The sequence below is a fragment of the Mercenaria mercenaria genome, chromosome 7, assembly GCF_021730395.1.
Source record: "Mercenaria mercenaria strain notata chromosome 7, MADL_Memer_1, whole genome shotgun sequence".
In the NCBI taxonomy this organism is placed as follows: domain Eukaryota; kingdom Metazoa; phylum Mollusca; class Bivalvia; order Venerida; family Veneridae; genus Mercenaria; species Mercenaria mercenaria.
The window spans coordinates 41,453,212-41,479,772 of NC_069367.1; the positions used below are offsets into that span (position 1 = coordinate 41,453,212).

General features: G+C 35.1%; 1 protein-coding gene across 1 annotated transcript; it reads right to left on the reverse strand.

The window, feature by feature from the left end:
- Window positions 1-1,652: 1,652 nt before the first annotated feature.
- LOC123554374 (uncharacterized) lies at window positions 1,653-24,614 on the reverse strand. Its single transcript, XM_045344469.2, has 7 exons — window positions 24,452-24,614; window positions 20,264-20,405; window positions 19,600-19,751; window positions 17,572-17,680; window positions 16,772-16,944; window positions 5,148-5,253; window positions 1,653-4,867 (listed from the first exon to the last, which is right to left on the reverse strand). The coding sequence occupies exons 1-7, from the start codon at window positions 24,489-24,491 to the stop codon at window positions 4,684-4,686; spliced, it is 906 nt and encodes a 301-aa protein (XP_045200404.2). The 5' UTR covers window positions 24,492-24,614; the 3' UTR covers window positions 1,653-4,683.
- Window positions 24,615-26,561: the final 1,947 nt, after the last annotated feature.

Below are 26,561 nucleotides of genomic sequence, written 5' to 3' on the forward strand. Positions count from 1 at the left end.
CCGAGTCTATGATTTGTAGTTGATAAAGGTCATTTTTTGAGTTCAAATGCGATCATAATTATATTATGAGGGGGCCAAATCTTTGCCGGGTTTCTGTGGTTTTCTTTTCCAACGTGTCGCTATGATGTTTTACACTGTGATGAAGTAATTGTGGAGTACAAACTGTGACTTTGTTGCATAATATCAATCAGCATCAGTTAGCATTGTTTAGCGGGAAAATGAATTGTGTCGTGTTAGGATTCCTCGTATGTTATGTCTTATGTTTTCTGGTGAAAAAGCCCTCGAGTCATTCTTTCAGGACACCGCGAGTGAAACTACCTTGACGACGTCCTCAAATATATTCGTGTAGCCTCCTCTTTTTTCTACATTCTTTATCTAAAAGCCGTTCAGTGCATTCAGGAAATACAATTTTCTTTTTCAACTAGTCATTATAAGATGACATTGTGAAACATGTATTAAGGGGAAATGAGACAGTTACCAATATGTATATAGGCAAAAATTTTCTTACGGGCAGAATTTCTTTAAACTTTGTGTTCTGACTAAGAATCAAGTTTAAAACGGAAAGATGTATTAAAATCATAGGTAACCAGGCTTGATCTTGAATTATCTGCCCTTGAAAATGAGAGAATACTAAAAAATCCAATATTCAAGGACAGATAATTCAAGATCAATGCAATAGAACTGTGTATTTTAAATTTCATTTCTGTTTGAGACTTCATTTGCAGTAAGTATATAAAGTTTAATAGAATGTGAAAGACTATGACTTTGCGGTATCATTTAGTCATGTTCATAGTTGACATTTGCAACAGTCTCTATACTGACATGGGGCAAAAATTTTCTTACAGAAGGAATTCCTTCTTTCAACTTCTTTTACTGACAGAGAATCAAATCAAAGACAAAAATATGAAATAAAACAAACCATAGGTACCCAGCCTTGGTCATGAATTATCTGCCCTTGAAAGTTGGAAAATACTGAAAAAATCTACATTCAAGGACAGATAATTCAAAATCAAGCCTGGATACCTATGATTGTTAATACATATTTCTATTTTAAACTTATTCCCAGTCAGTACACAAAATTTGAAGAATTTCTGCCTGTAAGAATTTTTTTGCCCTATATACATATAGGGAACTGTGGCATGTCCCCTTAAGGACAATTTTATGCAAATAAGGCACCTTTAGAGTTACTTAATAAAAGTTTAATAAAATGCATTTTCTGCCGTTTCTCTTCCGTCAAAATATCCACATCCTCTTATTTTCAGAATAAATGTTTCAAGAAGTAAATATCTGTGCACAGTCTAGCATTACCAGATGAACAGATCATTGTCTTATTTATGCTGTTACTCTAAGTTCTTTGATTTAGTCACTTTCTGATCACTGTCTTGCGCATCAACTCACTACATTTAGTTATTTCAAAGTCTAATATGTTTTGTACTTTTAAGACATCATGACGTCATTTCTGTTTAATGTCTTAATTTTTCCGCTCTTAAATACGCGCCTTCAGAAATCAGTGCTTAAAAGGCAGTCATTTGTGTTTGTTGTACTTATTCTGCTGTAATTAATTTTAACCATTGAAATACTTTAACAAAATCAATAACAGAAACAAAGAGAAAAAAAGGAAACAATACAAAAAGAGAACAACAAATTAGAGGTTCTTTCACACCAGTTTTATTACAACAGATACTCACACAATATCTGACTGACAATATAATATACAAAAATGTGTAAATACACAGCACAATTCAAAGTTAGAAATAAAAACATATATAAGGTTTTTTTTCGTAGTAATTGAATAATTATTGCTTATTTGTCACAAATAGATATGAAAATACAGACAGAAGTTTTGACCGCTATTTTATGGCCATAAAATAGCTCATATTACGTGATTTAAAAATTCCGACATGGTGTGCTTATAGTGAATCTATATGCATGTGCTATTGTAACATTTATGGTTTTCTTATCAATGTTTCCTCATTTTAAATACGGAAGTTGCGCTTTTTAACTAGAAACTTGGATTAAATTTCGATCTTATATACAACCGCTCTGGATACTACATAATGTGAATCTAACATACAAATGGAAGAACTTTAAATAATTAAGGAATGATGTCAAAACGATATGTAAAAAGAACTGTCTGAAAAACATGCATGCCACTATGAAAATTTTTCAAGCAATAAGGCATAAATCAATTTCAGGATATCATACAGTGACCGGTTCAGATGTGACTTGGCTCATAGTAATGATAGGCCCTTCACCTCATAATGAAAAAGTGCAAAAGAACAATATGTTTATTAAATGTGACTACTTTTGGTGTTCCTAGACAAAATTCTTTTCCCAATATCAATGTTATTATTCCAACATTGAAAACATACAAAATGTCTGAACCGCTCTGTACTTCAACTATAATCTCTCAAAAGGTTAAGTTGTGTGCTGGTTAAATATTAAAACTTTCGTGCTTCAAATACATCAATGAAACAAATAGAATCGTCACTAAATCTGTTCAATATCACAAATGTTATTGTTACAAATAGAGTTATTATGTATTATCATACACAGATACGAACCAAGTTATCCACTGGATAGCTTAACTCTTACCTTGCCAAATTTCTGTTATAATGAACTTGTCCATTTCCAATTTGGACAGTACCATTAACCGTTGAAAGGGGTGCTTACCAAAAGGATACTTGCTGAATAGCGAACAGTTGTAGATCATGATCTACACTGGTCGCAAAGGCAGAATCAATCGTGCCCAGCATGGTAAGGCTTCATAAGTAGATAAAGTAGTGAACACCTCGGACCTTTATACTATACATTAAACCACATTTATATAGCGCCCTTTTTATAATAAATACGCTCAAAGGCGCTTTACACACTTAATATAGATCAGAACAGAAGAGATACACACAATTATGAGCAATGATACCTTCAACCAAACAAGAATTCATTTAATAACATATGGTTTTCTCTAAAAAAGGAGATGCTCTATATATCTAAGCAACATATACACATGTCAATATATCTCATCATACAAGTAAACCTAAAAATATATAAATGTACAAAAACACAATTATACTGCCTAAATGGATGTTCAACTTTGTCAGAGAATTATCATATAAACGTAAGTTTTCATGTATAGTACTTATATGATACAAATGCGTAAAACTAAGCTATATTATAGTATATATGACAAGTTAGGGGTGATGTAGATTGTAACAAACCCAGTAACATACCATTTATTTTCTCTCCACCGACTAGTTAAGATTATAAGATCCCCAGGGTCAAATTTCTATTGGCGATTTGACGCAACTTAAGATCTTGTGAAATAGGGACTTTGGCAGCATGAAATTGTTAAATAGAATGCCAAAAATAAAGATTTCTGTTTCTTTTAATTGACTTAACGTATCTTTGATCTGTTTCACAGAAACAATGCATTGATACCCATTTAACAGAGTAATTCATATACAAGTGAAAATGTGATAAACTATGATTAGACTTTCTACACTTTGTAATGTCTGAGAGATGCCAAAGATGCTAAAAGGGTCTTAACTTGTAAAAATGGTAATATTGAAATTCAGAGGTAAAATGTGTGGTGTTATTGAAATTCAAAAGTGGAGAATTATGTCGTGATATTGAAGTTGAAAAAGAGGAAAGTTATGTCGCATCATTCTACTACATCATATAGGCCTACTGTAACAGTAAATGCTCAGAAAAAATCTCTAGGCCCAGTTCTAAATTAACATTGTAATCTTCCTCATGTAAGCTATGAAATAAATAAATCTTCTGTAAATTGTCTCTCAATTATAAAAAAAAATGTTCATGGACACGTATGCCTTATTTTAAAAGGCACTTTTGCTTATTAAAAGGGTTTGCTGAGATACAACGAGGTCATCGAATGTGCCGAGGCTTGAATGTATACATGTGTCTAGTTTTGAATTTAAAATGAAAAGTTAAACGAGATAAAAACATGTGTTTTCAGGATAAAGTTTTCAATGTATTTTTTGCATTTACAGATTCCATTTAATATTATGTTAAAAAGGTAGAAAAAAAAACTAACACAGTTTTGATACACAGTTACACTACAAGTATTTTGCATAAAGCATAATTACCATCCATCAGCGCTCACATCAAGTTATGTTCATCATTCGATATCTATTTATATCTAGGACTGAATAAAATATTGTTTTGTCTATAGTTCAAACTCAGTGAATGCTATGTGAGTTAAACATATATTCAAAGGGCCTTTCATCAAGGATAACTTCTCATCAATTGTTTTGGTTTTGAAACAGCAAATAATGCGTGCACCAATTATTTTTGGTTTATTGACCTTCTTGAAGGTCAAAACGATATACATATATAAAAAAATGTTTAGTTTTGGATCAGCAAATGTTGTATGTATCAACTATTTCAGTTATACTAATAATCATAAGGTCCTGGGCCCATATTTATCAACGATTCAAACCGGTATTCCAAATAGAGAAAATAATCATTTTGCAAATGTACAGACCTTTTCCTGAAAAGACTTATTACAGCAATTATCTTCAAGTGAAGTTTCATGAAAATACTTCAAGACCTTTCAAATTCAAAGTTAAAAGCGTTGATGAATGCGGGTCGTAGTTTATTGAGCTATTGACTTGGAGGTAACTACAACGATGTATAAAAGCAAACCTAGGAAATGGAATAACTCTAGAATAGAATACACACTAAACATAGGAAGATTGTACTGAACATCGAGGCAACTATGCCTTTAGCTGACGAACATTTTACTGTACTGATCTTGGTGTCGCTGAATACATTGATGGCGTCGATAAAATATTCCATTTCACCTTTTGGGCAAGTAGACATCGCCTTTTCAACACATGATCGCATTCTGAAATTAAAAGAAATTAAAAAACGCTAGTTTATGCATATTTCACGGTGTAAGAAATTTCTCATCACAATATTTTACAAGATGACCTACCTGTCCTGCGTATTAGCTCGGAACCTTTCAAAAGACTGTCTATCTGCCCGCATTTTTTACCAAAACATTTGTCCACCTTTTCGCATACTAGTATTTTATCAGAAATGTTTACAAGATGTCCGCATATCATATCAGAGCCTTTTATAAGATTGTCTACCAGTCAGATTTTTTTGAAAAATGGTTTACCTACCCGCATATTTTATCAGAATCTTTTACAAGATGATCTATATCATCATGACAGTATTCTACAGACTGCCAGCCTACCCTTTTCATTGTACAAACATGGTCATTATCCTCTGAAAATAAAGTAATAGACAATGAAGCAATAAATGAGAACATTTAATAAATAACTGATGATTTTATAAAAAGGGATACATGACAAAACAATCCCTGTTTGGGGGTAGTATACACCATTTAGGGTGTCCTTGTTTTGACCAAATAACGAAGAACTATTTAGGAAATGACCAAATTTTTCAATAGATGTTGGACTTTTGACATGGATTAATTTATGCATTGCCAAAGAAACGAATAAAAAGCTTTCATTTCGATTTTTTTCCAAGTGTCAGGGGCGTAGGGACGATTTGAACATTGGGGCGACAGAGGGTATGGGTTTGGGAGGGGTATCTTCCTGCCATCAACCGGGTCCGGAGTGGGCCCGCGAACATTTTGCGTATGGCTAGAATAAATGGTGCGACCTGACGACTTCTAGGACTGCTCAGTAGCTGTTGAACACGTTTGTCTTTCACCCTAGATATCTAGCAATGTGTCAGCGATATGACAAGATTCAGTGTACATATCAGTCGCCGAAGTAAGATAAATTGACAATTGGAAGACCGCTGTATTTATTCTCAATTTTTGAAAAATTTACATCATATAAACATGGATTAATCCATTTGTAAAGATAACATTCATTGTTTATAATGCCTTAGTTTATAATCATCTGCAGGTAACATTGCATGGATTAATACATCTAGCTCGGGGCGATAGTATTTCAAATATCTTGACATAGTCATATAGACTCTATTAGTGAGTAGGTTATAGGAAAAAGATGTTTCCTTTTGTGAAGAAAGCACCAAACTTTGTATGTAACTATTTTGAAGTATGCTGAATCCAAAAACAGGAGGAGACACGCTGTTCCCTAACCTCAATTAGCTTAAAATGAGGCCCCAAAAAGGGACCTATATTCTATGTATTTTAATCATATATTTTTGTAAGCAATGTCCAAAAGGTTAATTTACAACCTAGATAAGTAACTATTATTGACATGATATTTATTTAGTTACATTTTATACACATTTATTATATAGGACACTGACAAATGACATAGATCAGGCCCTGAAAGGGGGGAAATTGTTTAAAAATTTCATTTACGGGATGACTTTATCTTTAAGTGTGAATATTATATCACTCTGGTAAACAAAACTTATTTTGGTATTTTTAGAATTATATCAAAATATTATTTAAACATTCTTTACATTTTGAGGTTCATTAAGGGTATTTTATAAAACAAGTTCACATATAGGTACATGCTGTAATTCATACAATCAACTTTACAGTACTTATACTTTACATGGAGTACCGATAGTTCAATTTCCCTATGAATATTATTATTAACTTAAGCATTCAAAAGAGTAGCTAAAAAAGGGGTTATTTTGTGTTTTTTTTTTTGTTAATTCAATAACTAATGTAAATTCATGTAAAACGTATTATACAAAACATAATTTCTATGTTTTTCAAGACAATTAATGACTTCAAGCTAAAGCATACGATCATCCTAATGCTTTCTTTACAACAAAAGAAAATGGAATGTGAGCTAAATGTATTGTTTTATTTATTATTGCTAATTTATACTATATTCAATGATTTTAATTCATTTGAATTTGATTAAGATGTAAAGTTTTAGAATCAGCTATTTAAAAATAGTACTGGTATTGTATGATAGATTAACCTTTGTACGGTTTTAACCAACGACCTTCCTATTTATCTGACAACACCTTTACCACTAGACGGTCTCCCTCACTGAACCACTCCAAAGAGCAGTGATTTCCCAAGAACGCAAATAGTTAATATAAAAATATGTTTAATATGAAAATATGATACAGAAATAAAGGAAGTCATACCAAATAGAGTTAGATGTATTTTTTTTAAAATAAAGATTAATCGATTAGTTTATAAACAATGTATCCTTAAAATATACTGAGCTACAGTTATTTTGCATATTTTGATAAATAACGAAATAGTGTATTTTCTGTCTTAGGTTCCAAATTGGCCCATATAATAATATCATGTATCTGATAAACTTACAAAAGTTGAAAGAAAAGTTACGATCAGGATACCCTAATCAAACAACTTTTAGTTTTATGTGTAACAGCCATTTGAATATTTAACTAAAACTGTAATTTGCCAGTACATGTATTTCACTCTCTAGCACACGTCTGCAAAATGTCTAAGTACACCGGATTGGCTTGATGCATTTATGTCTGACTTTGTATGTATTCTTGTAGTTACAGTGATGAGTTTCCTCCAACTTATAGCAGCTAATTATGAAGCATATTACATAGTCAAAGCCAAGTACCAGTTCTCTTGACCATTTCCAGTTGACAGGATTAGCAATGTCAATGCATGCTATAAATGCCTGTTTACAACCTGCTTGATACAATATTATTTGCTACATACGTGAACATCTCTTAGGGGTTTGCTTTCATTACGTCTAATTGCTTAGGAAAATATGTTCTCTGGCTTCATTTTGATATTTATTTGTATGATAGAACAACCTATCCTTCCAGATGCCATGTGCGCTTCTTGAATCTTTTAAAACGGCATAGCCATAAGTAAAGATATCCTATGCCTTGCAAACGTATTGAGACAGTATCACAACAAGATAATGCATTATAAAGAATGTTAGCTTTAAGTCTACGTTCTTGGATGTGTCTTTTCCTGTTGGATTTTTGTCCTTGTTTTTATAGCAAAAAGACGGCTTGCTACGGAATTAGTCAGCATGTACTAGAACTGTTTGGAACAGCCAAATAAAGCTACAGCTTACAACTAGCTAACTGTTTTATTATAGAAAATACCGGTGTGTTTCAGTGCTGGTTGCTCGTAAAATTATCCCCTTGTGGTTTTGTTTTTATGCATCTGCGGCAAACAAATGTGTACCATGAAACCAAGTACAATATCATCTAAAAATAATACTCCAAATTGTATGACCTACATTTCCATAATAAATCTGTCATGCTATCATATTATTGCGAAAATGCTTCCTATATGTCAAGGATAGATCTATTATGTGATTTCAGCAAGAAAATGTAAAAAGGGAAGGAAAAAAGCTCTACAGAGCAATGTAGGAGGACTTTTTGAATGCGCCATTTTGCCACTACCATGATTATTTTTTCGGCGCCAGTTTCTATATACCTTAATCGTGACCCTTGCATTGCTTAATTCTGTTGAATCTGGATTGACCATTTATGACACTTGACTTTCATTACTATGTACACTTCATAGAACCAATCAAATGCCAATGCAATAACACATTCATGTAAATATAAGTTTGTCAAACAAATGTATTAGAGAAGCACTGGAAAACCTAGAATTAGAATTCTAAGATATCTATTGAATGGGTGTAAATATAAGTTTCTTTTATTTATGGGTTTTTGGATGAATCATTTGATTTGAAAACATAATTATTGCATATACTGTTATGTAACATAAAAATGGTCCATTGAAAGGCCTCTCTTTTTTATATAAATATATTGCCCTAATAAATCCAGATATATAGGTTACCTCGTGGACCTAAACATGAGAATATTTTTACTTTTTTGATATTTTATATATAAGATCCATGAATTCTGTTTCTTTACTTATGTTAAGTTCAGTAATATGATATTTTAACGAATGAAATAATAATTTGCCCTTTAAATATGATTTTTAACAATTTTCCCTTGAAGGACCTCATATTATTTTTCCTGAGTCATGTGTATTGAATGCGTATAAAATCTAATTGAATAAATTTTGTTTCAAGGGTTATAATTGGTTAAGGTAATGAATTAACATTTTTGAAATTGTTCTAGATATATTTAATTGAAATAAATAAAAGGTAGTTCCCCTTTGGGGCCTCATGTTTTGGTTTATTCAAGCCAACAAATCGTATATGTAGTCCATTTCTGATCCAGTATACTTTATAATACTTAAATACAAACTTTCATGCTTTCTTCATACGAAACATCTTTTCACACGCAGTTTTGAAATTTAACATACAGTAAAATCTGATTACCTCCCTTTTAGTATGTATCTTGAAAAATAAGAGTATTTTGTAGTAAACTTTGTATATTTGACAATACCAAATGGTTGTTTGTCTATGCTAGTGATATGTTATCCATGTTTAGATCATATGAAACATTGCTTTATAGATAAATTTCAATTCAAAGGGGAAAAAAATAATTTTCAAGACATTTTTACCTCCCTTTTTTAAACTGATTTAAAAGGAGGTTTCAGGGCAGATATAGCGTGTCTCCTCCTCTTGTAGGATTTGGGATAACTTAAAGTAATTTCATGCAAAATTTGGTGCTTTCTTAACAAACGGGAATATCTTTGCCATTTTTTGTTCCATATCTTACTCGCTATATAGAGGAAGGCTAGGACAACGAGTTGCTTCATATTTAACATGACGATTTAAATGAAAATATTTGATCTGACCAGACGAACAGAGTGAGATAAAGCCGCCAGAACAGACAGGGAGAACTTTTCAGATACAGACGTGTCTGGCTAACTTAGCCTAGCTCATTTCGAATAGACAGTCTGGTTCTTTAACGTGCCCTGTGTATAGCACCGTTACACGCGAAGCCGTCTTTCCTGGGAAGAACCAGTACAGTCCTCTAGTTGGGTGGGATACACGCATATTATTAATATAATATCAATATATTTAATTATTAGCATATACACTGTTACATAATTATTTCGAGCTCGTTCCATCGAATGGTCGGCAATTCTAATACGAAATAATGTAAATCATATTGGTACAAGGCTGAAATTCCAAAGCTGAACGTTTCTCTGATTTTATATTTCAGTTACGTTTATCTATGAGATTAATGGTTGTTACTGTAGTGTATTCTTTTTTACAAGATTCGGAAAGTGTGCTCTTCTAATACACATGGAAAATGTGCATTGTATACAGGGGCGAATCGAGTATTTTCAATTGGGGGAGCGCGGAGTTTCTATAGGGGGTACGTGAATATGCCTCCTCGTACAATTTTTGGGATGTATAACTCAAATAATGCAATCTGAGGTATATTTAATATAGTTTGAGCATGTCTATTTGGCACATAAAAACAATATGACCGAGCTGATAATAGTTTAGTTTGACTATCGTCCGATCCACCACTTCAGTGATTATAAATATTGAAAGCGGAGCAAACCAAAGAACTCAATCTTTGGCTATAAAAATGTATACTCGCCCAATTTTACTCGCCCCTGCCCCCACCCCCAATACACATACATACAAACACGCACTCTCACTTTTATCCACCCTTAATACATTGTTTTATGGCAAAGATAATAATTATTTTCAATACAGATAGAAGAAACTTTAATTTTAGATTAAATGTGATTTCAGTTATATTACATGCAGTACAACTATGTTATACATGTACATGTATTTCACTCAGATATTAATTCCTTTCCAGAGGGTCTAAGTCTATAATTATTCTTAATGCGATGTTGCCTACAAAACACATTTCAATTTAAACTTCAGTGTATTTGAAAAAAGAAGATAATAAAATTGCGAGCATTTTAAGCTTTTGCTAAATACCCTGATACTTTTCAGGCTATCTTGCATACACTTTGGAATGTATTGAATGTTGTCATGGGAAAGGACGCCCAAAATGAGGTTTCGAACCCACATAAAAACTGTACGATCTGTAGAAATTAGATAGTATTTTAATGTAAAAAAAAAATCAGGCCATAAACGGACATGGACGTCCCGACAACATGTCAACCAGATGTTGATATATACCAAGTTTAATTTGAATCGTGAAAACTGTATGAGTTGAGTAGGCTACACAAGATAGCATAATGGACAGACGGAATAACGAAAAAAACGGACTGTCCAAACACTTTATGCCTCCCAGATATTTGGCACCGGGGCACATAAAATTTGTAATCATTTAATAAGAGATAACGTCAGGTATCCGAACCATTTATGCTGTCTGGTTGATTCTGGAATTACAAACGCTCGGATAGATAGTCACGTGGCCCTTGCATATTGTCTCATATCTGTGTGACTACAATAATCATAAGCTATACGTAAATTAAATGTGCAGGAAAAAAACAATAAAAAAGAAAATTTTATTGACCTCCTATTCCTCAGGTTTGGACTGACGAGTAGTTCGACGGTGTGTTAGCCGTATATCAACCTCGTACAGCGGCCGCGGTCGCGGTGTCACATGCACCTTGTGACCATGTCAGCCGTTTATAAATTCATTAGTCGATCGTATAGTGGATTTTTATTTAGTACATAAAAACATAAGATACATAGTTCTTTAAATATGATTCATTCAATCTTTATTCAATCCAATGCCCGAAATTATCATGAATTATTTCAGTAACACATAAAATCTCTCTCTCTCTAGATGCACATTTAGAATTAATAATATATCTTTCATCAATTAATTCATCCATAGTTCAGAAATTGTCTTTCAAAAATAAAACAGATTTTAATAGTTATACTTTAGAAACGTACATGCCAAAATTTAGAGACACCCATGATCTTGCAGTTCTGTCCGGAAGCTACTTAAAGGCGCTCTGCAGCTAAAGTGCCGCCTAGCTAAGGTGTTCCGTCGTCCCTACCTACAGTGTCACAGAGACCAGGGTTATATAGCAAAATCGTGAAGAATGATGTGTCAACTGCGGATAATTGCTCATGCCATTTTAGTGGTGCAAGTATATAATATATTCTAATAAGGCATATTTGATTAAGGAAAACTGTCCAGTAACATCTTATAATTGCGATAAGTATCACCACGCCGGATAGGTACAACTGTGGCATTTCACATACTTTATCTAAAGTATCTGACCCCTGAATGTTAGTCTCGCCTTTTCTAAGGTCGAACTATTTTAAAGAACATGAATATGATTTCAAGTTTAGAAAATAGATAAAATCAATTAAACTCTTCGAAATAATAACCGTAACGATATAGACATAGTATCGAGACTAGTACTAGACTAGAGACATCAGACTATAGACTTAGTATTTAAAAAAAAGCGCAAAATTAAATAAACATGTGCATCCTTACATGAAGTACAATTTTCACCCACACAATCCTATCATAATGAACAATGATTATATACAATTCATTAAAGCATTTCAAACAAGGTTTCATCGTGTTGGAGGCGATAGTAGTCTACTTTTGGGACATCACGGAGACATCAGTGAACATCAGTTAGGCGATAGTAGTTTGCTAGTGGGACCTTACGGAGAAATCGGTGAAGATCAATGAGACAATAGTGGTTTGCTAGTGGGACATCACGGAGACATCAATTAGGCGTTAGCAGTTTGCTAGTGGGACATCACGGAGACATCAATTAGGCGCTAGCAGTTTGCTAGTGGGACATCACGGAGACATCAGTTAGGCGTTAGCAGTTTTCTAGTGGGATATCACGGAGACATCGGTTAGGCGTTAGCAGTTTGCTAGTGGGACCTCACGGAGACATCGGTTAGGCGTTAGCAGTTTGCTAGTGGGACATCACGGAGACATCGGTTAGGCGTTAGCAGTTTGCTAGTGGGACATCACGGAGACATCGGTTAGGCGTTAGCAGTTTGCTAGTGGGACATCACGGAGACATCAGTTAGGCGTTAGCAGTTTGCTAGTGGGACATCATGGAGACATCGGTGAACATCAGCTAGGCGATACTAGTCCGCTAGTGGGACCTTACGGAGAAATCGGTGAGGATCAATGAGACAATAGTGGTTTGCTAGTGGGACATCACAGAGACATCAATTAGGCGTTAGCAGTTTGCTAGTGGGACATCACGGAGACATCAATTAGGCGCTAGCAGTTTGCTAGAGGGACATCACGGAGACATCAGTTAGGCGTTAGCAGTCTGCTAGTGGGATATCACGGAGACATCGGTTAGGCGTTAGCAGTTTGCTAGTGGGACATCACGGAGACATCAGTTAGGCGTTAGCAGTCTGCTAGTGGGATATCACGGAGACATCGGTTAGGCGTTAGCAGTTTGCTAGTGGGACATCACGGAGACATCGGTTAGGCGTTAGCAGTTTGCTAGTGGGACATCACGGAGACATCGGTTAGGCGTTAGCAGTTTGCTAGTGGGACATCATGGAGACATCGGTGAACATCAGCTAGGCGATAGTAGTCCGCTAGTGGGACCTTACGGAGAAATCGGTGAAGATCAATAAGGCAATAGTGGTTTGCTAGTGGGACATCACGGAGACATCAGTGAAGATCAGTTAGGCGATAGTAGTCCGCTAGTGGGACCTTACGGAGAAATCGGTGAAGATCAATGAGGCAATAGTGGTTTGCTAGTGGGACATCACGGAGACATCAATTAGGCGTTAGCAGTTTGCTAGTGGGACATCACGGAGACATCAATTAGGCGTTAGCAGTTTGCTAGTGGAACACCACGGAGACATCGGTGAACATCAGTTAGGCGATAATAGTTCACTAGTCGGACATCACGGATACATCAGTGAACATCAGTTAAGAGATAGTGCAAGAGTTACATCACGGAGTAATAGAGTTTTGACTTAGATTTGCGCAGTCAACACTGGATGATTCAAGAAGTGAAATGAATCATCGTGCATAGCTATCCATGTGCTGCTGTACTGCGGCTACTGCTGTACCAATATATCGTCGACCATAACACCAGGATGCTGTAGCGTTACCATTGCACCAGACCGCTAAGGACATCCACGCTATGACCATTGTACCATAACACCGTTGTACCATCACACCGTTGTACCATAACACAGTTGTATCATGATACCGTTGTACCATCACACCTTTGTGCCATCACACCAGTGTACCATAGCATCGTTGTATGCGTGATGCCCATCATGCAATAATTCTAAGAGAATGGATTGTTTGTCATTTTGAACAAAACAGATATTATAATCCAGTTTTATTAGAAAAAATTTTGTAAAGATAATGATTGATCGCGGAGGAAGAGAGATAACCATCCTTACGAATGCCTGTATATGTTATGATATGGTATTTATCAGTCTTCCTTGTAAGTGCAACATTTAACATCATTTCAAATGTAATGTTTGCTATCATATCCTTCACTATAGATTTAAATTTCATTTATGCACTTCTGTTCTTCACCATTTCTATGGCCCGAAATATTCTGATACAGTGCAATATTCTCCTCAACAGGTGGTGCTGACTTGTGCTTCACAATAGGATTCTTGTCTTCTTCAGTATCCATGCCTGTTACCCTTACCCTTTCTGCTAGTACCTCTTGCAAGCAAATGCCTTATAGAAAACGACTTAGTCACTAACAATTGAAGCAGCAACAAACAAAAGTTATTACACCACGCACAACGACAGGAAACTCCGACAACAACAGCAATATACTGGAATGATTAACCTGTCCGTTTATGTGTCTTTACACTGCGTGATACCTTTTTTTTTGTCAAAGTAGACAAAGGCCAACCTAAGCGAGTTTATTTGCTTGTTATAAGGTTCACAAGCTCAAACATTACTGTAAGTCATTTTTTTTCTGTTAAAATGACATACGTTGCATGCTGTTAATTTATTGCTAGACAATTCCTTGGAAATGATACTGAGCAAATATCAGGAATCTGCAGGGTAATAAACCATCTTTTTTATCATGGTTTTCATTTTAAAATGTGTTGATGCATGAACATTTAGTTGGTTATCAAACTATATCATAAGTATTAGTCCAGTTTAGTATTAGTAGTAACAGCAGATCACAACATTGCACTTTTGATGTGCTGTTGAGGTAAGCAACTGTGACAGGTAAAATCTCTTTTGATTTTTGTCAATTTGAAGACAATCTTTCGAAATGAGGTAAGGATTGTCCTGGCTATGTGTAACAGCACTATAAACACAATGCATTTTATAAATAATATGCTTTAGGAAATAGAGGTTAATGTAGTTCAACCATAAAACGGAAATGAAGATACCAACAATAACAACTTGAAGCACTTAAATAAATTCATTCCAAACTTTGAGAGTAAGATATACGAGAACTGCAACTCTTGTCGGTAATTATTTTTTGCCTTGTACGCCGTTGTAGTTGTTTCCCATTACACTTAAATATCGTTAAACCTGCTAACTGGCATATTTCACGCTGGGTAACTGTATTGGATTTTTTGAAATTAGTAATAATTTTCACACCACATCATTTTATAGCCTTTACAGATATAATTCCCGGTATCTGTAAACTGTAAGATCACGGAGTCTGTTTTAATAACTTTTAATGCGTGTAAATATTATTTCAGGTTGGCACTTGAGTTATTCTTAGACTAATAAACTCCAGTCGGGGACGAACGATTTTAACGATGGAAAATATGCTTCTGTGAGAAGTTTCTACTAGTTTAGTTTGTATTATGTGTTCCGCAGTATTCAACAGATGACAGACAGCATGGATGAGCCATTCGTTCTCAATGACATTCGTACCTCAACAGATTAAAGTTAACATTTAAGGAGATCATGAAACTGAACAGTCCATCACTTGTACCCTGCTTACATCTTTAAAACCACTCGATTTGAATACATGTTCGGATATTGGGAGGGGTGTGCTGTTCTTATTAGCAGACGACTAGTCGAAAAGCCTGCCACGCCTGACAAAGAAATGTTTGCATGCGGTAATCAACATTTATGGGGAAAACAACAGTATGCACAAACAATAATAAAAGAAGTGATGCTAAACTGATTAATTTTGTTGTGTTAAAGGCGCATAATTTAATATGTGAATTGTTAGTGTATCAATAAGAAACGAACATCAAGAAATGCTTGATGTTATTGATTACTGAACATTTTCTGCTTCTTTCATTTAGACAAGAAATGATAGTAACTGATCAATCCGGGCTGGAACAAAAAAGGGAAATATATTTTAGTTTTGCGTGCTTTGTTGGCAACTAAAACACGGGTTTGAGTTCAGATGCGTAGTAATCTAATCACGAAAGCCGAATGCCTCAGTGATTATTTACGACGCATCTGAACGCATCTGTTTTATTCGCTTCTTTGCCTATGCATGGATTAATCCATGTCACAATTTCCGCACTTATTTACAAATTTGACCATTTCCAAAATAGTCTTCCGTTATTTGGTCAACATAAGGGCACTCTTGTCAAATCCCTTTTTATATTATCATTTGTTAAGTATCAAACAACACAATCACTCTTCAGAAATTGATTCCTACAGAAGTTGTAGATTTAAAAATACAGGCCGTTACGGTAACTTAAATTGAAGATAGGTATACATTGTATATCTTTGTTATACCTTTGCTTTTCAACATATGTCAGTAAAGTAACACTTTTTGTCCTAACTGTATCAACAGATGACAACTGTTACAGTCTTACCTTGAATGTAACAAAAAAAGTTTTGGCAAAAGTTCCGAACTTCGAGCTAAATCTGGTGTCTGTATCAGCCATTACACTAAGTAATAAATTTTTCAAACACTATCATTTTTAACAAATATTGGCTGTAATATGTACCGTAACCGTTCGCTGGTACAATTAGGAAAACAATTGTAACGATTACCGGAAGTTGACACAAATAGTGACAATATACCAGATTGCGCTTTAACAGTTAGTGAGAGTATCAAAAATCATACCATCTGGCCAGTTTTTGCATTGCCTTTCAGCATAATTCGATGCATACTGCAAGCTGTTCACGTCCACATGTCCTTCCAAGTTGTCTCCAACTGTTTCGTTGTGCTTATATTGTAAATAGTCAACACAAGTTGGAAGTGACTTGGCAACACAGTCAATATTATTGCGGCCTAAACTGAAATTAGATGTGCGACTTTTAGAACCTAAACTTAATGTTTTAATATTCAGCAAAAGATTTAAAAACGATTTAAGTTCATTTGCTGTTCAGTACGTACTACCGTTGGACACTGCAGACATTTTCAAGATATTGAACAGACAAGCTTTTCAATTCAATGGTCACTGAGACCTTGACCTTTGCCTTGATGACCTCCAAACTGAATAGGGTTCAGTTTCTGGCAAGCATCGATGCATGCTGGTAATGTTAAATATTGAATGGTCAAGCTCTTCTACTTGAAGGTCATTTTTTAATTTAATATAGGACACAGGTTATTCTACTATTAATAACAAGTACCAATATTCACATGAAGTTGGAGGATCTCAAGTATAGGAATTATCAAGAAATTGAGCGGGCAAACTTTTTCCATTCAAAGGTCACTGTGATCTTGACCTTTGTATCAATTACCTCATAATAAATAGGGTTATTCTACTGTATTAAATCAACGCCGACGCTTATTAATTAACAGCCAATTAGACCTTTATTGGGATCCCGCTGTTACTGCCACGCAACGGAGGCGGCACAACAAAATCCGTATTACCCGTTAGTCTCATAATCATCTCAAGTACCTTGAAGAATAATACATACCCGCAAATGTATTCCTGATTGGCAATTTGCTCCCAGGGGCCTTCGTCAAGGTCAATACCTAACTTTTCCGTCTCTATCTTTTCCATACAAGTAAATGTTGGTGCACATTCTGTGTAAAAAAATCATGTTTTAAAGACAAGAAACCTATACTGCATATGTAGGAAGGAAGTAATGACATCGATACTGGGATAACGATAAAAAAAAAACATGAAAACTGGAGTCATAAACGTAAGTGATAACAAAACAAGAGAGTCATTGACCCTAAAGCTCTCACGTGTGTACAAGGCTTCAAGTGTGCTTGTATAAGTACAGAGTTAGGTTTCTTCTATGTTACATACATGTCGCACACACTTTGAACCTAGGGCAATAATTTGAACAACTACGGTAGACTATAGTAAGTACATGTCAGACACAGGGGTGTGGCCATCTTTTGACCTTAGGGCAATAATTTAGACAAGTATGGTATACATAAGGGAAAAGTGACCACGTTTCCTGGCAGCCATGGTTTTTGACGAATCGGAATAATTTGAATAATCTTGGTAGAGGGTCACACAAGAACCAATTGTGTAAAATTATTTTAGAATCGGGCTAGCAGTTTCACACAAGAAATTTTTTAAAGTTTCCACTATATACATATCGTCATGTCAGCGCAATAACTCAATAAGTGCTTATATAATATATATGCACTTATTGAGTTATTGCACTGACATGACGATATAGGGAAAAGTGACCACGCCCTCTGGCGGCCATGTTTTTTGACAAATCATCTCAAAATAATTTAAACAATCTTGGTAGAGGGTCACAAAAGGACCATTTGTGTAAAATTATTCTAAAATCGGACCAGCAGTATCACACGAAAAGACTTTTAAAGTTTCCACTATATACATATAGGGAAAAGTGACCACGCCCTCTGGTGGCCGTTTTTTGACGAAACAATTTAATTTGAACAATCTTGGTAGACGGTGACAGAAGGACCATTTGTGTGAAAATTATTTCAAAATCGGACTATCAGTTTAGGAGATGTCGTTTAAAGATTTTTCGATTTTTAGCTCTGGCGGCCCCTATGTGCAATCAAGCGGAACCGTTTGAAAAACATTGGTAGAGGACAGTCCAAGGAACATCCATGCCAAGTTCCATCAAAATCCATTCAGTGGTTATGGAGAAGATGTCTTTTAAACACAAATGTTGGCGACGGACGCACGCACGCAAGCACGGACGATGGACGTCGAACGACGGACAACAGCGTGATCACAATAGCTCACCATGAGCATTGCTCAGGTGAGCTAACAACAACATCTGAAATAAGGAAGACTAGAACAGAATTCAGGTAAGATGGCCAGGCAATTGCAAAAATGCAGATAGAAAATATCGAAGTGCAGTAATTTGTGTTTACACAGATGTACACGTTCTTCGACTATTTTGCATTTCATGAAATAGATACACAACTGAACAATTCAAAGCATTTAAAACCGTCGTCGAAATCGCAGCTCGCATGGTCTACATTCACGACCTAAAAGTGGGAATCACACGGAAACTGCTGAATGCTATTACGGATACAATGCCTCAAGCTTTGAAAATGAAACTACCAAACTCGTAACAGTGGATACTAGTTATAGTCAACCCTGTATATATAGGCCATGCTTAGAAAAGCCAGAAAGTGGTCTTTTCTCATAGGTTACAATACACTGTAGGTTTTCAAATCGCATATGAGAGCAGTAGTCTATAAATCCAGACGGGGTCCATGCCCATCATGTTCATGTGGTCTTTAACACAGGCTTCTGTGTTTAAGCTAAAATTACAAAATGAACTTGTTTAACCTTAGCTTGGTGGCGGCAAGTGATTCTGCCTTTGCGATCGGTGCAGACCAAGATCAGCCTGCACATCCGTGCAGACGGATCATGGTCTGCACTGTTCGCTATTCAGTCAGTATCTTTTGGTAAGTACCCCTTTTAACAGTTAATAGTACTGTCCAAAATGGAAGATGGACAAGTTCATTATAGAAATTTAGCAGGGAAAGGGTTAACTTACTGCAAAACTCATCCGCTGAGCTAACATGAAAAAGGTCCTTTGCATGGAATCCTGATGCATGTTTCAGATCGCCAATGAAAGATTCATCCTTAAAATCTCGGCAATCGTTGAAACCTTTAATAACACAGTCAAGACGATCTTTCTGCGAATCACTGAAATAAGAAATATCATACAATTTTTGTAGAAAGATTGAACTATTTTATTTTGTCAATGATTATTCTCAAAAAAGTGTTGTTTACTAATATATTTATCATAACAATGTGTAATAAACTGGTACACATGTGGCTACACTTGGGTCATCGGACGGGAAGCCAAAGCGACATCTGGCGGCATGGAGAATCAGGCTCACAGTGGTTAGGGTCAAAGACTGAAGGATGGAAGGAAGGAAGAGATGGAAAAGGTAGTCAGCTCTTCTTCCAGTCAGGTATTCTCGGTCTGTGCATATCTTTTGGACGTCGTGGAGAGCCCGATGGCGGGGACGTCCACCTGATAATGGGACTAACTCGCCGTAAAACCACTATTGTATTCAGTAATCAGCACTAGGACTTTAGATTTATGTAAAGCAGTCTGGATTGAACAATACATAACCACAGTAAATAGAATATCTGCTCTGTTGTTACAATTAGATAGAAGTACAGAATGACATTATATAAAGGTTTGATACCCGCATAAAAAGTCGTTAATATCCGTTGGATTCTGGGATTCCATATTTGTCTTGAGCTGGTCAAAGCAGGGCTTTACCGTTGCCGTTTTATCAGCCACGCAGCCACCATGGACCCCGTATTTTACCAATGATAGCACAGTTACTGAAAAGGACACGCTTTAAATAGTTATTTTTTTACCTAAGTATTTCTTCTATTATAGTTTTGAAACATTAATGTAAAATTAATGTTTTCAATAATGGCTCATTAAGATATAAAACGTTTATTTTCTCCAGTTGTTCTGGAAAGCATATTTACTATAAAACCAGCGCACTCGGTCCTTCAATTTATAGAAAGTAAACAATGCACTGCAGTCAAAATGGCCCGAGGCTGCTCACATGACCTTGACCATTTGACATTGAATATACATTTATTTTATGCTAACTAATGAAATACTGTATTCTATCAGTTAAATATTTTCATATTTCATCACTCACACTGTGAAAATATGAAATCTATATTTTCACACTGTGAGAGATATAGCACCACCCCCTCATTACATTGTGTATGAATTTTAAATTATTTGCTTAAAACAGGATGAAAATTGTAGTCGCACTTTGTTTTTTGTAGTTTATTTCTCGATTCAAATAAGTTAACCTAAAGAGAATTTCATAACGTTATGCAGCAAAAAATAAAATGAAATGGAACTTTATGTTGTGTGCGTCTTTATAACGTCACAGCACGTCTCACGTCATGTCTGTTTACGCGCGTCTGTTTCCCGCGCTGAGATTAAAAATAGTTGCAAAATACAAATCTCAACGTAACTGAGCATAAAATAAAAAGAAAATTTGTTTGTTTTCGTGAATATGGAATATATCTCACCTCGAAGTGAGAAAATTTCAAATATTTTCACTCGCGCTACTTCGAGGTGAGATATATTCCATATTCACTCAAAACAAACAAATATCCTCTATATATGTCATGACACACTGTATCACGATATGAACCGAAATATGATCGATATATGCCCCAGACAAATTAGCCGTATTTCAATTACGTTTTAATATATAGCACGAATGCAATCGCCATTTTTTTACATTAATATTCCCAATTATCTTTCTTCTAGAGATGAAATATATATGCAAATTCCCTATATATGAGTTACAGTATAATTAAAACGTTGGGGTTTTTTTTCACAGAAAAATGTCCATTTGAGCCGCACCATAAGAAAACCAACATAGTGCGTTTGCGACCAGCATGGATCCAGATCAGGTCTGGATCCATGCTGTTCGCTGACGGTTTCTCTAATTGCAATAGGCTTTAAAAGCGAACAGACCAGACTGCGCGGATGCATAGGCTGGTCTGGATCCATGCTGTTCGATAAGCCACTATGTTGGTTTTCTCATGGCGCGACTCATTTTATGATATGAATAGGCTACATGAATGTATTGAGTGACTTGAATTGCTGCCTGTTACCGGAGTGAATTTGCACACCGTGCCTTATGATTTCTTATTAGTTTAGAATATTAAATAAAAGTCAACAGTAGACCAGAAGTTTACAACATCTTCAGCAAATACAGGTTATGAACATCTTACAATTAAATACAAGTTAACCACAAGTGCAGTTACATAACTTGACAAACACTTCAGCAGGAAGGGAAGTACTTTGCCGAATTTCATGCAGATAAGTGGAAAGTATGTACCGCCGCCAAAACACTCTTTATGTCAATAAGATAATGAAGAAACTCTTATGTGCGTTAGTCACGCAGAACAGATACTGATTAAAATATCTACTTCATTACCACCCGTTAAAAAAGAAAATGTCCTACTACTGCAGACTGGGCAATCATCTTTATTTCGCTTTCGTTAGTGTCAGGCTTTATTCACGATACCAAGAATTCGAGATTTGAAAACAATCTTGTACTAAATGTAATAACAATTTAATATGCGAAAATTTTATAATTTGCGAACGAACGAGATCGCGAATATCTGCGGAAATTAAAATCGCGAATTTTACCCAAATTACTGTATTTCGGTCTGTATAGAAACCAAACATCATACATGTACACAAGACCGGTGTTAACATGGGTTTTTTTTTCTAGCTCTTGCAAAGGACTCGGTGGCGTGTTCGTTAGGTAGTATGACGAGCGCACGACAAGTCCCCCAGCCTACAGCAAATTGGTGCTTGTTACTTGTACGAGCATTTCTAGAATTCATAGCTCGGACACAAACTGTCAAATCCTTATCTGAGTTTAATCCATGCCCTTACTTACACTGAGTTCTATACGCATTAGACATGTTAGATATCTGTATAAAGTCACAAGGTTCTTGTTTAAGAGGGAAATCATCCGCATTTTTACAGAAAAATGTAAATTATTATAGAAAAGCAACAACAAATAATTGACAACGATATAAAATCAACAACATGTTGTGAATACTGTGAGGCTATATGATTTTGATAGAGCTAATTTTAGCCACACTGTTGGCATAAACAGAGTTCGAGGTATGTATTCACCTGGCAAAACTTCAATATTCGTGAATAACGAGATACAATCACGCGTTTTTGCTTCAGCATGCTAACATGCAGCATGTTATACGATACGTAATCCTAGGTTCAATTAAAACCGGCAGACAGTCATTTTAAACAAGTTACTTGTATCAATCAATATTGGATGATGGAGCGGATCGATAGAAAGTCATAACAAATTACACCACAGTAGGGAGTAGATAGAGGGGCAATCGTTCGGGAGAATGAGTTTTCTCTGTAAATGGAATGATTAATACATTTGGTCGATATCAGCTAGCAAGAAACACAATGAAATTGATGTTTTATTCATTCCGGGCGAGATCCACAGACAATGCAGCCGTCACAGTCATTGATTTACTCTAGTGAAATATTCATATTCCGCAGAATAATCATTATATTAAATGAAGAAAGTACACCATTTCACATAACCAACATTACAGTGATATTTGGACTGTCCCGGACAAGTGAACGTTAATAATTTATATCATTCTATCAGACTGAAAAAAAAAATCATTTCCTGAACAAAAAAAAAACTGTTTGTATTATTATAAAAGTTAGAAATACACACAGAAGGCGTAAAATGTAAAATGACTCATCTTTCTTTGATCGATACTCAAATGTATGTTAATGATTTGATTTTAGCTATAATATATTTTTTATTCCTTAAAGTCAAACTGACTTTCCAGTTATTGATGGTGAAGAAAGACCCAAGATACCACACCGGACCGTATATGAAACATATAATGTAAAAAATTACAATACATATAATTTATAATTTTAGGGCACATTCCACGTGTCCGTCAGATTTTAATCAAAAGCTTTAAGGGTCTTCAAGGTATCTGTGAATACAATATTTCTGCTAATGTAACAATGAACTCCCCTGATAAATACTAGCATGCATGTAACATCTCATGAATATGCAATTAAACTGCAAGGAGAATGGATCATTGATCTTCAGAACTTATCAATAAATTGTCAGAATGCAAGATATATTTGTACAAAAATTTTGCATTCACTGCTAAACAACTTTATTTATGCACTATTTTTATTTTACGAAAACATTTTTTGTTGCTTTTGTTATTTTTTCGTGCTCGACTTGCTTGATCTTCATACAATATCCTGGTGTGTTAATCAGTGAGAAAGATCCATATTATACACTTACGGAATGGCTTGTCGGTCAATAGTTTGGACTACTGACTGAAAGGCCATTCAAATAGTATTTTATTTCACAACATCAGACATATAATTTAAGAGATTTTTTTTTCAAGTTTGGAAAATTTTGATGAAAATTTGCTGCATAAGTATCTCAATAGCATTAAGCAATACGCATATGAAATATATGTAATAAAGGAACATGAACAAATGTATTAACGCCGGTAAGAACCCACGCACATGTGTCTAAATATTAATGAACTGCCAAGCGATTAGAAACAATCTGCTACCTTATCAGCTAAGACACATAGATCGATAATAGTTCTTTATTCTCGTTAACAATCGTTTGCATACATGTCTCCAGTTACGTTTTATATGATCTGATATGATGTTAAGCGTAAAAAACAACATACACTCATACAACTGTACTGATATATAATATTTCGGCTGAGTGCCAATGTCAGAACATTGAAAACACATAAATATTTTCTCACCATTACACAGAAAATCTATAAACATTAGCAATACTCACCTATAACGAACAGATTCATATTCCAAAATATATTCTCCATTACTTTTGACAGTAAAAACAATCAGAGAGTGTGTAAGAACTTTTTTAATGATATTTTGTTTCCACTTTTATATCTGCAATGTATCCAGCATCACTTCAAGGTCGCCCTCTGCTGATTATTATTGATTTATGAAGGGAAAGTAACTCCAGTTTAAATAGCCTGCGGATCGAGTATACGAGTTTTCTCCCTCTAAGAACACACGTTGTTTATTTTTCTAAATCATCATGTGACTTCCATTACTTTTCTTTGTTCTTTCTAATGGTGTCGTTTCCGTAAACCTAGAGGTTGCATAGTCACTACTAGGTACATTTCTAAATCCTCAATATACAGCATAGATCAAACTCACTTGAAATAAACAAAGTACGTACCCCACAGTAAAATAGTTTTATTATAGTAAAATTCTCCCTTCTTAAAGTTCCACGTATACTTGCTTACCCGAGACATTCATCACACACAGATCTATTTCAGAACTTATTACTGTATTTACTGTCGTGTTATCGTCATCGCACTGTCGCACTTCGTCATCGTATCATCGTACCGTCGCGCATCGCGTTCATAGGAAGCAGGCGATGGCCCTAACGGTACATCATACTTACTAAATACAGGACAATTGAAATTGTACTAATCGTTCAGGAGAACATGTCAGTTCAGCAGTTCGTTTATTATTTAACCTTTAGCCTGCTGCCTGCAAGTAATTCTAGCTTTGAGACCAGTGCAGACCAAGATCAGCCTGCACGTGCAGGCTGATCATGGTCTGCACTGGTCTCTGTTCAGTCAGTAAATTTTCAGTGAACCCCACTTCGAATAACAAAAGGTACTGCCGAAGTTGATTGACAGACCAGTCGATTTTAGAAATTTAGCAGGGTAAAGGTTAATGAGTGAACCAATTAACTGTCATGAAAATATTAACTTTTTCTTACTAACAGATCTTTGTATGAACAATAGATGTGTTTCTTCCGTATCAATGTGTTTACGTGTTTCTATCTATCTATTTAAATGCTACGTTTTCATAAATGATTAATACCAGAACACGAAATAGAAAGTTTCACTCTGTCACGTTATATGTTACGTTGTGTCGCAATGTTAGTTTCGTTTTGTCCCTTGGCGCGCACGCCATAACGACACGCACAACTTTCTTTTTTCTGGAGCGTTCATGTACGCGCCAGGACGACACGACGAAATGTGCTACCTATAAACAAAAAGCACGCGCACGCCAACACGACAAAACGAAATGTCCTATATCAGCCGCCATACATTACAAATTAAAACGCATCTCTTTCACGAGTGTCTTTTCATATTGAATTTATTTAACGAGTTTTATAAAAAAAAATGCGAGTCTCTGTCGGGCTTTTTTATCATTCTCATTCTGACAGCGAGTTTGATAAATTCAATACGGAAAAACACAGGCTTGTGATCTATAGATCGTATTATTGCCTTTTCTGTCGAAACACTGAAATTAGTCTTTATCACCCATGCAGGCAGTATACTGTAGACAAAGTTAGTTCATTCAACGACTTTCATACCTCAAACGGATATCTCACTAAGGAATATATCAGCCAGCAAATTCGGTGAATTGGTATTATCAGTCGTACATGTATGATAAAGATTTAAAATAATTCGTCCTTTAATACGTTTTAGTATTGATTTCTATCAATTGGCTTTATGGTTTATGTTGGAATTTAAGGACTTTAAAACAACTCTTACATTAGTGAATATATCTTGAAAAAAAGTGGATAGATACTTTATCTAAAAATTATCTAGATCCATCAACTGGTTACTTTGTTATGCAGGAATTTTCTGAATTCTAAAACAATTAAAGAGCAATGATTTAAACAGTTACTGAAACGCTCCCGACGAAAGTTGCGCGTGCACCACCGCCCCATAGAGATCTACATTTGTATTAGGTTTCAAGAAGATGCATCAATAGGCTGCTCAGATAGGTAAGAAATCCTGATTTTAAAACACTGCTTTTACTGTGTCAAGGGGAGAACAAATATCATGTTTTTTTATAACAATTATGTGAAGTTTGGTGATTCTAGCTAAAATACTTTTTGAATTATAAGAGTTTTC